This window comes from Lytechinus variegatus, chromosome 19, assembly GCF_018143015.1.
Source record: "Lytechinus variegatus isolate NC3 chromosome 19, Lvar_3.0, whole genome shotgun sequence".
NCBI classification, from domain to species: Eukaryota; Metazoa; Echinodermata; class Echinoidea; order Temnopleuroida; family Toxopneustidae; genus Lytechinus; species Lytechinus variegatus.
In genome coordinates this window covers 2,371,685-2,389,376 of record NC_054758.1, presented here as the reverse complement: position 1 = coordinate 2,389,376, position 17,692 = coordinate 2,371,685, and the positions used below count along the sequence as shown (strand labels likewise).

The 17,692-nt window shown below is 36.6% G+C and overlaps 1 protein-coding gene across 1 annotated transcript; it reads left to right on the top strand.

The window, feature by feature from the left end:
* Positions 1 to 988: 988 nt before the first annotated feature.
* LOC121405659 (achaete-scute homolog 5-like) lies at positions 989 to 6,634 on the top strand. Its single transcript, XM_041596557.1, has 2 exons — positions 989 to 1,825; positions 5,518 to 6,634. The coding sequence occupies exon 2, from the start codon at positions 5,694 to 5,696 to the stop codon at positions 6,222 to 6,224; it is 531 nt and encodes a 176-aa protein (XP_041452491.1). The 5' UTR covers positions 989 to 1,825; positions 5,518 to 5,693; the 3' UTR covers positions 6,225 to 6,634.
* Positions 6,635 to 17,692: the final 11,058 nt, after the last annotated feature.

Genomic DNA, 17,692 nt, shown 5'->3' with positions numbered 1-17,692 from the left:
CTGTATAAACGTCATATTCCACGCTCTTATAGCCACGTCTGTCTACTTTTTACTCGTCATTTTGACACCCGTATAACAGCCATAAATCTTGATTGATTTGTTAATCTTCTATGATATCTATATACAGCCTTCACCCTCGTGTGTATTCATTGAAATTTATTCTGTGATTGATTGTCAAGGCTAGAGACCTTTACATTTCAAAAAGCCGGCGACAGATTATGATAAGTAAATAAGAGAGGAGTAACGAAAATTAATACCGCCACTGATAGAAAAAAAATCTTTGTAACTTATAAATCTGTGAAACACAATCATTTTTCAGCGTGTAATAACCAGTCAACGTTCCATTGTTGTATAAACAAACTAAAGTTCGTGCCTCATTCACGGTCGAGATTTAATAACCTGTCATCGAGTGAGAAACTCCCCCGTCGAATTCCTGCAAGCGAGGTTTGCATTTTAGCGCTAAGGAAAGGCGAGCCGCCGGCAGCCCATCGGCGGTGCATACCCGTTGGCAAGTGGACGGAGCTGGGCGTAAGGGGGCAAACGTCGTTTAGATAAACCGAACAGAAAAGAACGGTGGCCGCTGATTATATCAAAAAGTTGGCGACACGAAAAAAAAGGGAAGAAGAAGTTCGCGCCAAATTGACCGACTAATGTCAGAGTACTGACCAATTAAACTATTCACCGAGTCGGCAACGAGTGTATTGTTCTGGCGCGTGGCGCTGACGCATGCGCAGTGTCTGTATGATTAATTAACAAGTCATGTTAATGCAGTCTATAGTCGACACACACACACTCTTAAACGGTGTACATAGGAAGGAGAAAGTTGACACACAAAATACTTCATGACCAGTTCGCTCGCTGCGCATTCATTTGCATAATAAAAGAAAGAAGTTGCTCGCGTGCCGGTTGAGGATGAAAAAAAGGAGTGTGGGGACTGGGAGGAGAGAGTTATTTTTGTAATGGTTAAACACAAACAATATTGGAAACAACAATGCCTTCAAAAGCGGCTCACGCGAGCAGAGAGAAAAGGGGTCGATGAAACAAAACGAAAATGAGCCAAGGGGAGGTATGCTAGGACCGCTCCGAATAAAAAGGGATCCCGAAAGCCCGGGGAAGTCATTTGGGTTTAACCAACCTTCTAATAACACGGCGGTTGGCTTAGATTGTACTTTGTAAAGCAGCTCGCCGATTTGACAACCAATATTTTGTGACGTACATTATGACGAATGGTGCTCTGTCATTTTAGGGACTGAAATTCATTTTAAGCACAAGCTGATTTTTATGAGATAGTATCACGACACTCAATCATTTCAAATAATCAGATTTAATTTATCAATCTTTGCTGACTCTTACTCGAGGCATCGTTAGATCCATCGAAATTTCTACTTTAGCAGACAAACAGCATGTTAGCACCGATCTAAACTTCATCTTACGGGGGTCGCATCACTATGTTTATAACGGGAGAAGTTGAAAACTAAATGTGAATCGAAATCCGGTCACTTCTATCTTCCGAGGACATCGTCGCCCACGACACCATCGAATCAGAAGACGACGGTGGCAACGAATACGATGACGATATTCTATGCCGTTAAAAACAATTATAAATATCGGAAAGTTTGACTATCAAATTGCTTTTGTTGCATTCTGAACAACAAAAAAGGAAACATTTAGCAGGCGATGGGTGATAAGTGTGGTTGTTGTTTCTAAGAAGCAATTTGACAACGTTTCAAGAGGGCGAATCTCGCAGCGAGGGTGCTTTTATTTCCTGCCACAGAGCATCCCGGCAGCATCGGCGTATGAAGGAAGGACTGACAAGAACATTTCGGTGAGTATTTTAGAACAAAATACTTACTAATGTTTAATCATAACGGAAACATATTTATTTTTTAATCTCGAAGATGTTCTTGAGGAAGGTAACACTGTACTAAACTGCAAAAACTCCGGTGTTGATTTAACACTAGTCCGGAATCCATATTTGTCCACACCAGAGAAGTGTTAAACAACACCAGTTTCGTTTTGGTCGAACACCAGATAGGTGTTTATACAACACCAATTAGTATCAAAACAGCTCTTGTTTGAACATATACAGATTCCGGGCTGGTGTTAAATCAACACCGTAGTTTTTGCAGTGTAATGTGTTCATTCCAGTAAGCCGAATAATTGATAGCAAATTTTGCACAACCTTTTTAGAATTTTCTTCTTACTTCTTATTGCATAATTAGGAGTGTTTTAATTATCATTTATTTCTTTCGAATATTCTTACTCCTGACAAAACTTCTATAACTGAAGAAAACAGAACACTAAGAATGCGACATGGGAGCAGCATATCGATTTACCCTTTATAGAGCCAATCATCAGAAAATATTACTTTGGTAAAAGTCAACACAATATTTCCACTCTCTTTCACTCAGTTGTGTGTTTCATCTTCATGATCTCGATGGTTAATTAAATATCATCCATTCCCTCATTATCACTGTGATTGGTGCAAGTGTCCCATTTATTTGACACCAGTATGTCATTACTTTAACGAACTGCTGTTTTAGTATCTTGCATAGTTTCCATACACATTCCATTTTTAATCCAATTAAATGTCATTGTCGTGGTGATTTTCGTTAGACTCTCAAATTGGTTAGAATTTAATAATCAGACGAAATGATTTGATTCCCAGTATCCATGGTGTCTTCATATTAAAACACAATGATTTGTTACAAGATTCTGGTAAAATAGAGCAAAATACAAAAACAATGTAATCGTCGCAACTCGGTAGCCACAACATGCATGACATGCGTTTTCTCTGAATATGTGCCAACATTAGTGTTTTGCATCTCTCTTATCAAATTGCCGCCCCTGAGCTAAACCATACTCAGAAAAAAAAAATATTCCTCTAAATTACCAATATGTATCCAGAAGTGGGTTTACTTTGAACGTAGCCATGGTAGCGGTGGTGTTTCGAAAGCAGCCGAGCTCCTTAGGGAAAGGAAACCACCCGCTGATGGTGCCCTGGGCCGTGGTTCCCCGATAGTAAACCCTTCGTTGGTGGTAGGTCGGCTTCGGATAGGGGAAGGCTGTCCAAAGTGATCATCAGTCCTACAAATGATACAAATGGTTTGATTGAGCAAAAAAAAAATAATAAATGATTTTTAACTGATTCATGTTTCTATTCAACATTATATCAAAGATACAGACATACGACCGGCTGCTTTGTATAGGTTCTGAACTGAAATAATTTTAGAACAAATCCTTTCACAAAAAAATATATAGTAACTGATAATTTGTGGTTCTTTTCAGTAGATTAGTGTGTGAATACATATTGACATAAAGTGAATTTAAATATAAAATTTGATTTAGCTGGATAATGGTACGTATGTTTTCTTTCAATGTCATACCGACGAGAAACACCTCGTTGTAATAAATCCATTATAGTCATGCAGTTTTCGACATTTTGTACGAAAAAAAAAACAGTTTTTCCATATAATCTAATCGATGGAGTAATAATGAATGAAATATATTTTAGTAACAGTGCTAGAAAATGGAAAAAAATACATTTCGAAATTTTGCTATTCTTCCCAGACTCCTTCTAATATAGTGATACATGTTTTAAATATGGACGAGATAGAGATAGTGGGCCGATGACTTAATTAGGTCACATTTTAAAAAATGCATCTGTATCAATGTACCTTCTGTGATTACTCATGAGTATTCTAATCTAACACAAGTGTGCGATTGGCAAAATCAAAATAATCAAGTTTTTATATAACAAAATACGAAAGAAACGATACACCAATGGTCGTCGATCATCAAACACTGCCACCAAAACCACGAAAATTTTTAATTTTGATTTGCCCATATTTCTATCTGAAGAAAGGTTAACCGGTGTACGTATTTGTCTAAACCATTACTCCTTAAAAACCTTTATTTTGCCGATTTATTTTAGTAATTATATTTTACTTGCATTAACATTCGTAGCCGGATGGATAGTCAATCAAACCTTTTCGATTAAAATAACACTGCAAAAATGCCGGTGTTGATTTAACACCAGCCTGGTATCTATATCGATAAACACCAGGGAAGTGTTGAAACAACACCGGTTTGGTGTTAGGCTAACACCAGATGGGCATTAAAGCAACACCAATATCAGTGTTAAACAATATCGGTTTGATTCTAAACTGGTGCTGTTTTAACACTTCCCTGGTGTTTACCGATATAGATACCAGGCTGTTGTTAAATCAACACCGGCATTTTTGCAGTGCATGCCTTAGCATTGCTTTCATATAAGATTCGGCCTAGGGGTAATAGATTTGTTTGGATATTTACCTACTGAGCTGAGGAGAAAAGGTGAAAGGAAAATTTAAAAGGACATAAAACGGGGAATTAACAAGATTCAGATGATGCACACGGCTCGAGATACTAGGCCGAGAGTAAAATAAGATTTGTTCTTATCCGCCATATTCTACTTTTTAAATAATTTCCATTTCAATCTTTAGAACTTAGGCTTACCGATTATTTTCAAATGAATAAATAAAATCATGATATATATATATATATATATATATATATATATATAATATTCTAATTATAATGATAAGGATTATGGTATTATAACAATAAAAATATCAATAATAGTAATAATTATGAATAATAATCATAATACTGATAATGATAATAACAATAATGATTATAATCGATATTACCAATAATTATAATGATGATAACAACAAAAATGAATATAAAACAGAGAGTAAACTAGAAGTGCAATTTCTTTCATTTGTTTTTCCCCTTGAATATCAAATTTTGTATCAATGAACATGAAACTCCTTTCATTCAATTTCTTTGAATAGAGTTGGACACGACTATGACAAGGGAGGGCAATTTGAAAAACAGGAGGGAACGTTTAATCGATTTAATTTATTGAAATTGATTCTGAGTCATCATAAAAAGCCTCCATCAATATAGACAGAGCATAATGAAATATGTTCTCCATCCCCTTCTCTTTGCTATATTGATATTGTACTACCAACAAATCGTCGTAAAGACGAGATTTTCTAATGAATGGATTTGCGTTGTTATGTTATATAAAGTTACACTTGCGCTATCTGGTTGGCATATTAACTATTTATCGATGATCATGTTTAATCTATCACCTTACAATAATATAATGAAAGATCCGCGGTTTCAGTTATTGTCCATACAGATCTACGTATTATCAATAATAAGTTTATTACTTTTGGTCTATAGTTTGTTATGCTAGCAAAACTATTTAGAAAAAAATATGTCATGATGTCATATTATGGATTTCATTCCACGGATTTCATATTAAAAAAAAAGTAATAATGTATTTTTTTTTCAATGCTGCAATGCTGGGAAATAGGACAGAAAACCCTCTATTTGCGAATTAAGTTTTTCGTCAGTTTTGAAGATCATGATCGTAAACTGACATCTTGTGCATGCTGTATATGAACAACATTAAGAATCTATTACTCATCGGGTGAATTGTCTGTTTTTTTAATTATTTTACAGATTATTACGAATCATCATCCTCTGCGTCTGACTTGCCAGCAAAGTTTGCAGCCGGCCAACAGAACTTTCCTACGTCTATTCTTTGATAAATCAAGTTAAGCAGTCTGATACAGAGACGGTTACGTCTAATCTTCATTGTGGTGTGATTGTCGAACTTGCTGCTATAATCCCCATCGATGATGTCGATGATGATGGAAGAATCCCACTCGGAGTCGGCGCTGTACTCGACACCGACCTGTGTCCAGCTCGGCATACCTCTCCCCGACTGCCCGGGCGGCATGTACCCAATCCGCGACCCCCACCACCCATCAGCAACAAACCCCGATGTACCTTTCCCCGTACCAAACTACCTGGATCCGCGCTACGCAAGCTCCTTCATCAGCCACTACGGACACAGCTACGTCCCGCTCCCGAATCCATTCGGTTTCTACGATCTCGAGCCGAGCTTCATCCGAAGACGCAACGAACGCGAACGGGAACGCGTTCGGAATGTTAACGAGGGGTATGCGCGTTTACGCGAGCACCTACCGTGTGATAACCCGGAGAAACGCATGAGTAAAGTCGAAACACTGAGGATGGCTATTCGCTACATTAAGCAGCTACAAGGTGTTCTAGTGGACAGTGATGAAGGTGAAAAGGAGAATAATTGTGGCGAACCTGAGGAAAAAGAAAGTGGTTACCATAGCAGCGAGGCAGATGACAAATAAAGATCAGATAACATGGTGTATCGAATTTTGTGAAACAACATTCTCTTCATGACTATCAAATCGTGATGCGAAAGTCATCATCTCTATACTTCATGCATAGAATCTTTATAGATTGACAAAATAGATAATAATAATAATCCGCTTATATATAGCGCTCAATACATCGGAATGACGTGTCTAAGCGCTTTACAGATTTATTATTACCCCGGTCATCGGATTCAATCAGTCATTCCCGCACACAGTGTGCACATCCTCCGCTCCCTGGGGAGTATTCCAGTCAGTCGCCTGTGAGGCGCACATAGTACTGGACAAGTTACAATTACTTTCACATGCTACCGGGTACCCATTTAGCACCTGGGTCGAGAGTGGCAAAGTGTGGATTAACGCCTTGCCAAAGGACGCCAGACCGCGGTGGGATTCGAACACACGACCCTCTGTTTGCAAGTTGAGAGTCAGAACCACTACACCACGGCTCCTCCATGCTCTAGATGGACACTATCTGGCCATAAGGGAATGGCGACTGGCTTTAGTATAGAAATCATGATGTGATATTACTTACAAAAAAATTATGTCTAGTAAGAATAATATGAATATGTTATTTTGGAGCGTACTGGCGAACGGACATTGGTTACTTTTTAATGGAATCTCGACATATTGTTCACTAAATCAAAATTTGCATATTCCTTTCTAATAAATGAAGTCCAATTCTAACACAAATGGCCACATTTCCTAATTGATAATGTTACATAATCGTTAATATTGCGTAGCTTTGGGCACAATATACACATGTTATAAATAAAAGAAAGTGTGGTCTCTTCTGTATCCTTTTTTTATATTCACGACCGAGTCATTCAATATACATGTATTTTGGGTTTGCTTATGCTAATATTCTTTTTACAAAATGTATGTCTTATGTTATACAATATAAACTTGTGTATTTCAAATACAATCTGTATATTGTCAATAACGTTGTTTCATGAAACATTGGTAGAATTTTATTACACTGTACAGGACAATTTTTTCAGGCTGATAACTTGCCTGTGATTGTGAGCCGGGTCAAAATACTTGCTTTAAAAATGTTGCCAACCACGTATGCATTATAAGGCAATCAAGTGTATTGTGTGCTACAATTAATGTGCAATTCTGATTTATTATGTATATATTTGTATATTATGTACATAGATAAGAAAGATATATTTATTTAGCATGGTTGGACTTGGGTTCTGTTTTGAAGCGATTACATTCCATTGGTTTATTTTCCCGTTATAAAATTATTTTCATGATGACTATGATCGACGGTGACTAAGTGATTTGGTGGTTTATAAAAAAAATGACCGTATTTGGTTTAGTATTTTTGTTGTTGTTGTTGTTGAATTTTAATCGTGCACCCTTAAAAAACAATGCACAATTCTGTGCTTCACTACTGTAGCCATGGTAGCGGCGTCGATGATCAGATGATTGCAAATTTAGCGGGATGAGTTATAGGTAACGCCTCTCGCGGGAGCGCCGGGTAGCGTAGGGGCGGGTGCCTCGGTTTGCAGTGAAACACACGAACAAAATTTATCGGATTGGGAATTATTTATCATATTGGGATTTTCTGCTTATTTTCATTTTATAGTCATTTTATTCGTGAAAGGGTGGCAGTGTTATTTTCTTCGATGTAATGTAAAAGCAAGGTTTGCCGACCTCTTCCGGCGCTTTAAAGGTATTGTTTAACTTTGTTAGCAGCCGATTAAAAAAAATCTCAAGCCAAGATGAAACATGTGTACAAGTGCATGTATCATGTGTATTAGAACTAATAAACCCTGAAAACAACCATTATTGAGAATGAAAATCTAAAACTACAATTTAAGGCAAATCCCGATTTTGTAAATAGGCGTCTTGTAGACGCCTAAATAGTACACATAAGTGTATGGGATGAAATTAAGATGGTGTTTCCGGTCACTATATATTTCAATTTTTGAAGCACTAAATAATCATTTTCGAACGCAATTTTTTTCTCGGCTTCCTTTTTCTAACATATCACAGACACAGTTGACAAGTGTGACCTTCTAGCTCAGATTTTTTTTAAGTCAAACCAATGTTAACCAATCACTTTAAGCATTTAGTAACCACGAGAAGGAAATTCATTCTAAACGACACTAACTCTACTTTTACTATTTTTATATATCTTTTGTTTTCCACAGGCTTGTACGAAAAATAAAAATCAATTGTCATAATTTCTCTTCTCTTACATTTTCAGGAATTGCGTATGTAGACAGCTTGGTTAAAACTATCTTTATTTCCTCAATCGTTACCAAAATTGAAATCATCTTTTTAAGGTACAGACATTGAAAGCTGAGATAGTAATGAAGTATAATAGTTCTAAAGTAAAAATATAGAAATAAAGAAAGAAAGAAAGAAGAACATCATGAAACAGTGCTTGATGCACATTTCGAATAATAGCTTTTGCTATAGAGATATTTCAGCACAAATGTTACGGCTTGTATAATTTCATCAAAGTCTGTATCTATCACGATTAATCAACTCTGTTTAAACAACAACAAACATTACATGTGGAAATACATTACCTACATGTAAATGCACTAATAAACCTAACAAAATAATGTTTATATCCAAAATATTTATCTCAACGACAAATTCCACTGACCATGTAGACTGCATCATGTTTGTGTTGTGCAAATAAATTGAAAACTATTATCCATTGACGATTGATAGCCATGCACACAACACTAAAAAGGAATGGCCACGCGGCGCCAAATATAAGCCGCCATGCAGTTCGAGGTGGTTGTTTCACGGCTTAACAATATTTTAGGCATTTCGGTATTCATGATTTCGACTGAAATTCTTTAACGGTTAAAAATATCTCATTATGTTGATCAATTTTACTTTGTATTTGATAAATCATTATTTCAATTTATATTCAATGCCCCCGACAGGTTCCCGATATTGGTATTTTCTGCATTTATTTGGTGACTAATCTATTAAAAGCTCTGTGATTCCCCCCCCCCTCTGTTTCTCCACACACATCCCCTCATAATTACACCCATTATATTCCATGTCCCTCTCCTTTTTCAAGCCTTCCTATCTCTTTTCCCTTTTCCATCTGTATAATTTTTTTATCATGTCTATATGGGATTTTGTTTCACGTTCCCTATCTGCCACCCCCACAAAAATTCACGTAAATTGATATTTCCCCTCTCTCTCTCTAACAAAACATGGAACGTTACGCAAGCAAAAATAATAATTCTTAACGTTAAAAATAATCATTGTTCCTTTTATTCATTCATTTTGTTTTCATTGTCCACACTATGTGTCGTTCGTGGAGTAACAACGATCATATTCAGCATGGTAAGAACTATAATTGAATAAAAATGTACGCTACGCAATCGTAACTGATTACCTGTATTTGTTTGCTTGTTTATTTGTGTTTGTTTCTTTGTTTTTATATAAAGATAATGTTCCAGGCCCGATGGGCTTGTTCCAAATGATGTGGTTCGCTCGCCGGGTCCCATCATTATACGCTGCTGAAATGTTAAAGGTCAAGTCCACCTCAGAAAAATGTTGATTTGACTCAGTAGAGAAATATCAGACAAGCATAATGCTGAAGGTTTCATCAAAATCGGATGTAAAATAAGAAAGTTATGACATTTCAAAGTTTCGCTTATTTTTAACAAAATAGTTATATGAACCAGCCAGTTACATCCAAATGAGAGAGTTGATGATGTCACTCACTCACTATTTCTTTTGTTTTTTATTGTTTAAATTATACAATATTTCAATTTTTACAAATTTGACGATTAGGACCTCCTTGCCTGAAGCACAAAATGTTAAAATAATGGAATTCCACGTGTTCAGGGAGGAATGAAACTTCATTTTACATGACAATGACGAGAAAATCAAAATATTTCATATTTCAAACAATAAAAAAAAAAAGAAATAGTGAGTGAATGACATCATCTACTCTCTCATTTGGATGTAGCTGGCTCGTTCATATAACTGTTTTTGTGAAATGAAGCGAAATTTTGAAATGTCGTAATTTTCTTATTTTACATCCGATTTTGATGAAATTTTCAGTGTTATGCTTGTTGAATTTTTCTCTTTTTATTCAAATCAAGTTTTTGTTGGGGTGGACTTGTCCTTTAAGCAACATCCTGAGCCCACATTTTAATTAAAGGGCAAGTCTACCCCCAACAAAAAGAAATAAAAACGAGAAAAATCCAACGAGCATAACACTGAAAATGTAATCAAAATCGGATGTAAAATAAGAAAGTTATGACATTTTAAAATTTTGCTTAATTTCACAAAACAGTTATATGCACATCCCAGATGGTATGCGAATGAGGGGAATAATGACGTCACCCACTCACTATTTCTTTTGTATCTATGAAATGTAAAATATTCTTCTAATTTATCTCCTCTTTGACGTATGAAACAAAGTTTTATTCCTCTCTAAACAAGTGAAATTACTTTATAGCATTTTTGTTGGTTGGTCATTTAGTTGTAACATTTTAAATATTGTATAATTCAAATAATAAAAAAATAAATGGTGAGTGAAGGACATCATTGACTCTCTCGTTTGCATATCACTGAGTTGTGCATATAATTGTTTTGTGAACAATAAGCGAAGCTATATGCGATTGCATATTCATAGCTTCTTTATTTTACGTCCGATTTTGATGAAATTCTCAGCGCTATGCTAGTTTGATTTTTTCTCTGTTGATTCAAATCAACATTTTCTTGGGTCGTCTTGACCTTTAAGGAAACCAAAATTTTATTGGCAATTTCATGCCAGTAACATCAATTCAAAGATTTGATTCAAGGACAGGTATCGGAACAAAATAATATACCCAAACATAAAGCTGGTTTGAATTAAATCAGAAAAATCAAACAAATATAATACTGACAATCTCATCAAAATCAGATGTAAAATAAGAAAGTTATGACACTTAGAAGTTTCGCTTAATTTCACAAACTGAAATAGTTATTTTCATTCACATCCTGGTCGGTATGCAAATGAGGAGACTGATCATGAACTCACTATATCATTTGTATTTCATAACATTGAATAAGAAATATTCTAATTTTATACTCATTGTCATATGAAACGAAGTTTTATTCCTCCGTGAACATGTGTAATTATCATTGTTTTAACATTTAGTTACACTCTAAAAAATGAAGTGCTAATTTAGCTCTTAAAGAGCGTGTATAGTGACTGCACTTAGGAGTGCTAATTTGTCTAGTTCAATATGAAGTGCTAATTTAGCTCTTAAAGAGCGTGTATAGTGACTGCACTTCGGAGTGCTGATTTGTCTAGTTCAAATTTGAACTAGACAAATCAGCACTCCGAAGTCTAGTTCAAATTTGAACTAGACAAATCAGCACTCCGAAGTGCAGTCACTATACACGCTCTTTAAGAGCTAAATTAGCACTTCATTTTTTAGAGTGTAAAGAGAGTCCTCAATATCTGTAGCAATTGAAATACTGTTTTTAATTTAAACAATAAAAAAGAAATAGTGAGTGGGCACATCATCGGCTCCCTCATTTGCATATCACTGAGTTGTGCATGTAAACAAGTCAAACTTTAAAATGTCATGGTTTTACACCCGATTTTGATGAAATTTTCAGTGTTATGCTTGTTCTTTCATCAACTTTCGCTGGAGCGAACTTTAACTTTACGCCAAAAATATAGAAAGCAATCATACGTTTTTGGTGTGCATTCAAGACAGTCCGCTGGCACAAAATGACCCCCGGAATGTTTGACCTTGGTCGGTTATTTTCCTATTGTGGCTACTCTCCACGGTTTAGAGAATCTACTGAATTTTCCCCATTGCTAAAAAAAATCTTAATGAGTAAAAATAGCAATTAATTTTGGATGCATTGTCATGTTTGCACACCTTCAGATAATTTGATAGGAGTATGCAGTAATCAATCAATTCTTTAATAAGCCTAATCGAGTGACGTCATTTACTGCCGCTGTATCTTGTTTTCCCACGTGCACGAATCTCTGCTTTCATGCCTATCTCTGTGTCTTACTAAATTTTATCTACTCTTTATACTTGATACGAGTATAGGAACTACCAGTAAAGCCGTTTCCTCATCACCCTCGGAAGAGTCGATATTCGATTTCGTCCCCCATCTCCTGTTTCTCCACCAATTTTATAATCGCCCGCAATATAACGGACTCCCCACGCGGGGTAAATAACAAACTCGCACGTGGGAGCGACGTAGTTGATGTGTGCGCCTATCTATGCGTTATTGCGGTGTTATTACCCACGCGCGCGCCTTTGCTCAGCTCTCTGCGAACACGTGCATCGCGCTCCGCGGCAAGAGCTTCACTATTTATCTCTTTCCGCTCGGTTTCCCCTTCGAAAAACAAGCCGGAGGCCATTTAAACAAGTTAAACCCCCCTCGAACGAGGAGATTAAAAAGCTCAGATTTGTTTCATCAATGCTCACATGAGTGTTCTCTCTGGACAAAAAAAAATGGACCAAAAAGAAACCGTGGAGACACGAGAGAAGGGTGACTGGGGCTGCGAATATGAGACGGACTGACGTGCGTACCGGAGTGCCTCCTACGAAGTTTGACGGTACTTCTTTCGCGGGTTCATTTCCGTGGCTCACGCGCGCGTCACACGGTGTTTGTTTGGTACGGGTGGGAGACCGGTCCCGCGTAGAGCTAAGCCCCGTCCCACGGGGCGGTCCACCGTGTGGTGTCCGGCGCCTTCGCACGTCACAATAGGAAGCGCGTGGCGACTATTGTTGGGGTTGTGTAATTTTGGCAGGAAGTCAGTTTGATGGAGAACGATTGACCTAATAAAAGTTAGTCTGGTGCTAATGTGGGGCACGAGTCCAGTTAGATATGGTCAGTCTCGGTATACTATTATGTTTACAATAAACAATTACAGCACGACGCACGAACTGTTTTTTTCTTTCTTGTATTAACTGGAAAGGAGACCTATAGGGAAAAATTGGCGGGAAAAAGTTGTGAAGACTGAAGAGGATGTGGATCTCGCTTAGAAGATGGTGTGAGCGCGAAGCGTGAGCTAGGTGATTTTTATTGACAATATATCTCCCGATAGATCTAAAAATTGTCATTCTAGTAGGCACTTCTTATAACTTCTTCTTCTGTTGATTTCCTCCAGTCCTGGAGAACTGCGAGATCCAGTGGATACGCAGAAAAAAGTGGTATGATAAATGTGTTTAGAGACAAAAGAGAATGGCTGAGAACGAAAATAAAGTGTATCACAAGGCTTGTTGTTCACTAGTAACAGAGAACGTTTGACATGAAGCTCATGCAAGAAATGAAGGGAGTAGTAATGAAGTTGGGGAGCTGAAGCAACAGGTATACTAGTTGCTTTAGTGTCCAATCCAAGAAGTACAACCATGAAAATGATACTATTTAAATCAAAATGATAAAAAAATATAATCGTCGCGTGAGCAGAATAAATTGTATATTTTAAAGTCCATGCTGTCGATCCTCTTGAGCAAATTTTGATCTCAATCGACACTGAGGCAAAATGTGCGCGAACAAGATATATTCCAAGCAGTTGGAATAGCCCACAATGATCAGATATTTGTCAGACAGGCACCAGTGCAACAGTCCTCCATCTGCGTCACAACTAAAATGACTGTTCAAAATTGATTGTCGGACATGGCAATCTCTCCGGGCTCATAACGACTGGGTATACTCAGGATGTTAAGTTCCATTTTTTTTTTGAAACGCTCATGGGGAAGGGGCGCCCAATAGTGTTGAGTAAGTAAACTGGTGCAAATCGGCCAAGCTCGGTGTACAAGACATAAGGGGTGGCTTAGTGTCATTTTTTTTTGATCACCGTTACATAAAGCATACTTTTGGATACAGAGGTTCCTTATGGAACAAATTTTTATATCAGTATATAGGGGAGCCTACCAAACCAGGTTCATCTTCGCCAGTTGACATGGCAACGGATTATTTTAAAAAAGAAACCCTTATATTTCCTTGTATATGGTGAAATAAACATGGTAATAATTACCAAATCAATTAATATCAAGCTTCAATTGAAATGTCATCAATAGGTCAAAGGTCAATCAAAAGGTCATCAATATAGTTACAATCTGTCCGTTGCCATGGTAACAGCTTATTTTCCAGGAAAATGTGGAGTTTGTTTTCATTTAAAAAAAAATGTAGAATCTGTCTCTTCTTTCACTTCTCATAATTTAAGGTTGTATAACATAGTGCTTGTTGCTGAATGAATGAATGCCATCTTACACCGTTGCTATGGCAACAGAAAACACATAATTTGCAAAAAAAATGGTGAAAACACCACAAAAGTGACATGATCTACAGGTTTGACCCACATCCAATTTTGAAAACAACACTGTTAATCTGGCTGTGTAAAATCTTACACAACCTGTGTAAATTCTTACACAACCGCTGCATCATATATGAACCCAGCAACGGTTGTGTAAAACTGTACACAACCGGGTTGTGTACATTTTTAAGTAGCAGTTGTGTAAATTTTCTACGCATGAATTGTGTAACCATAATTCTACACAGCCAGGTTGTGTAAATTTTCTACACATGAATTGTGTAACCATAATTTTACACAGCCAGGTTGTGTAGGTGCTTTTCACAGTAGTTGCTTAAAACTTACACATGAGTTGTTGAAATTTCATTTTACACAACCAATTGTGTTAGACAGGCCACTCTTTGACACATACATGTATACATACAGACAAAGAATTGTGTGTTATGATGTACAGTATTTATTTCCATTCATAAATCAATTCGATACGTTCTTCCAAATGCATCAAAAATACATTTTCATGCAATACATCAAACCGTAAATAAAATCAATTTAACCAATTTCAATGGTTTTAAAGTATACAAACATGTACTTTCAAAATTTTTAAAGGAATATTTAGCAATTTCACACTGAATTTACATGTCAGTATAATGAATGTCCTACAAGTAAATAAAACTGCAACACTCCTTTCTCTAAATAAAAAAATTGACACTTTCTGATCCTGTTTCCTGAGAGTATTTGCATATAACTATTTTTGCCCTATTAATTCAACAAATCCAGTCAGCCTGTGCTACTGGTCAATTTTATATACTACTGAATATACTTGCATGTTTTTAAAACGAATTTGACAGCGTGCTTAAGTTTTCTATATTTTGCTTCTAGACTATACAGGGCTCTATACTGTTACAATTGCTGAACGATCAATTTTTATTTTCTTAGGCAATTCATATACTGAAAAAAATAACATCAGTCTATATAACTTTTCATGAAAGAGGGCTCATATCATGGTTTTATTTTTTTCCCCAATAATTTCTCTCATTTTATATAGAAAATAAAAACAAGAAGAAAACCAATTCCTGATCACCAAGCCTAGCATTATAATAAGTAAATATCCACTATTAATCACTGACTTTTTTTTTAATCCCAAAATGGCATGAAGACATTTAACATCATGGAGCAAAAATATGAGATGAAGAAAGCCAATCTAAGTATTAACCCTAAAAAGACTGGGGGGGGGGGCTGAATCAGCCCCCCCTCGACATTTTTCGCGATAAATCTGCCGTGCAAAATTTTTTGACCGCGTCGTTTGCTGACTTTTTACTTTCAAGTCTCACACAACTTTTGAGACCAAAATTGTGACCTCCGAGTACGCGGTTTTGAAATTATGCAACATTTCGTAAGTGCATGCAGACCCAAAAATAACTCAAAAACGTGAATTTGTGTACAAATCCAATGCAAATGGTGTTTTTATCCCAAATTCATAAATGTATCATTATTTTTCCTTTTACTGCTTAAAATCAATTAATTTTATCTATTTTACGGTCAAAATAATGTCCCCGACCATTTCCATTGAAAAAACAATGAAAAGCAAAAAGTCGAAAAACAAATACATAAGAAATTTAGAAAACAATAGAATACATTAGAAAATAAATGTGATGTTGAAATGAAATTGATCAGATGTCTATCTAGAGTATGTGAAACAAAAATTAGCATTTTAGGGGCATTATTTTATTAATTAGAGCAAACTTAAGATGCATGAATTAATGAGCATTGAGATTTATTGCAGAATTTGATATAGTTTTTTAGATAATACCATGGGTAATGTGTGTGCCAATTTTTGTCGCGATCGATGGCTGAGATCATAAGGGGGGGCTGTTTCAGCCCCCCCCCCCCGGTCTTAGGTGTCGAAATAGCCCAGTCTATTTAACCCTAAATAGACTGGGCTATTTCAACGCCTAAGAAGACTGGGGGGGGGGGGCTGAATCAGCCCCCCTATGATTTCGGCCGTCGATCGCGACGAAAATTGGCACACACATTACCCATGGCATTATCTAAACAAGTGGAATGCCTCTGGCCGTCTCACCTGCATCACGCGGTTCAATGTAGCAGCAGTGCTGACTTTGAATACTACTCTATACTCGCACAAGATGTTCAGTGATACATGGTTACTCTTATGTCCACTTTTTATGAACTAGACCAATAAACTTACAGAGATATGATGGTTATTCAACAAAAAAACCCAACATGGCCAAAGTTCATTGACCTGACATGACCTTTGACCTTGATCATGTGACCTGAAACTCGAACAGGATGTTCAGTGATACATGATTACTCTTATGTACAAGTTTCATGAATCAGATCCATAAACTTTCAAAGTTATGATGTAATTCAACAGATACACCCAATTCGGCCAAAGTTCATTGACCTTTGACCTTGGTCATGTGACCTGAAACGTGCACAGGATGTTCAGTGATACTTGATTACTCTAATGTCCAAGTTTAATGAACTAGACCAATAAACTTTCAAAGTTATGATGGTAATTCAACAGATACCCCGATTCGGCCAAAGTTCATTGACCCTAAATGACCTTTGACCTTAATCATGAGACCTGAAACTTGTACAAAATTTTGAGTGATGCTTGATTACTATTATGTCCAAGTTTCATGAATCAGATCCATAAACTTTCAAAGTTATGATGGGAATTCAACAGATATCCACAATTCGGCCAAAGTTCATTGACCCTAAATGACCTTGGTCATGTGACGTGAAACTCATGCAGGATGTTCAGTGATACTTGATTAAACTTATGTCCAAGTTTCATGAACTAGGTTCATATATTTTCTAAGTTATGATGACATTTCAAAAACTTAACCACAGGTTAAGATTTCGATGTTGATTCCTCCAACATGGTCTAAGTTCATTGACCCTAAATGACCTTTGACCTTGGTCATGTGACATGAAACTCTAATAGGATGTTCAGTAATACTTGATTAACCTTATGGCCAAGTTTCATGAACTAGGTCCATATACTTTCTAAGTTATGATGTCATTTCAAAAAACTTAACCTCAGGTTAAGATTTGATGTTGACGCCGCCGCCGCCGTCGGAAAAGCGGCGCCTATAGTCTCACTTTGCTTCGCAGGTGAGACAAAAACTATATCATCAAATTCTGCAAAAAATCT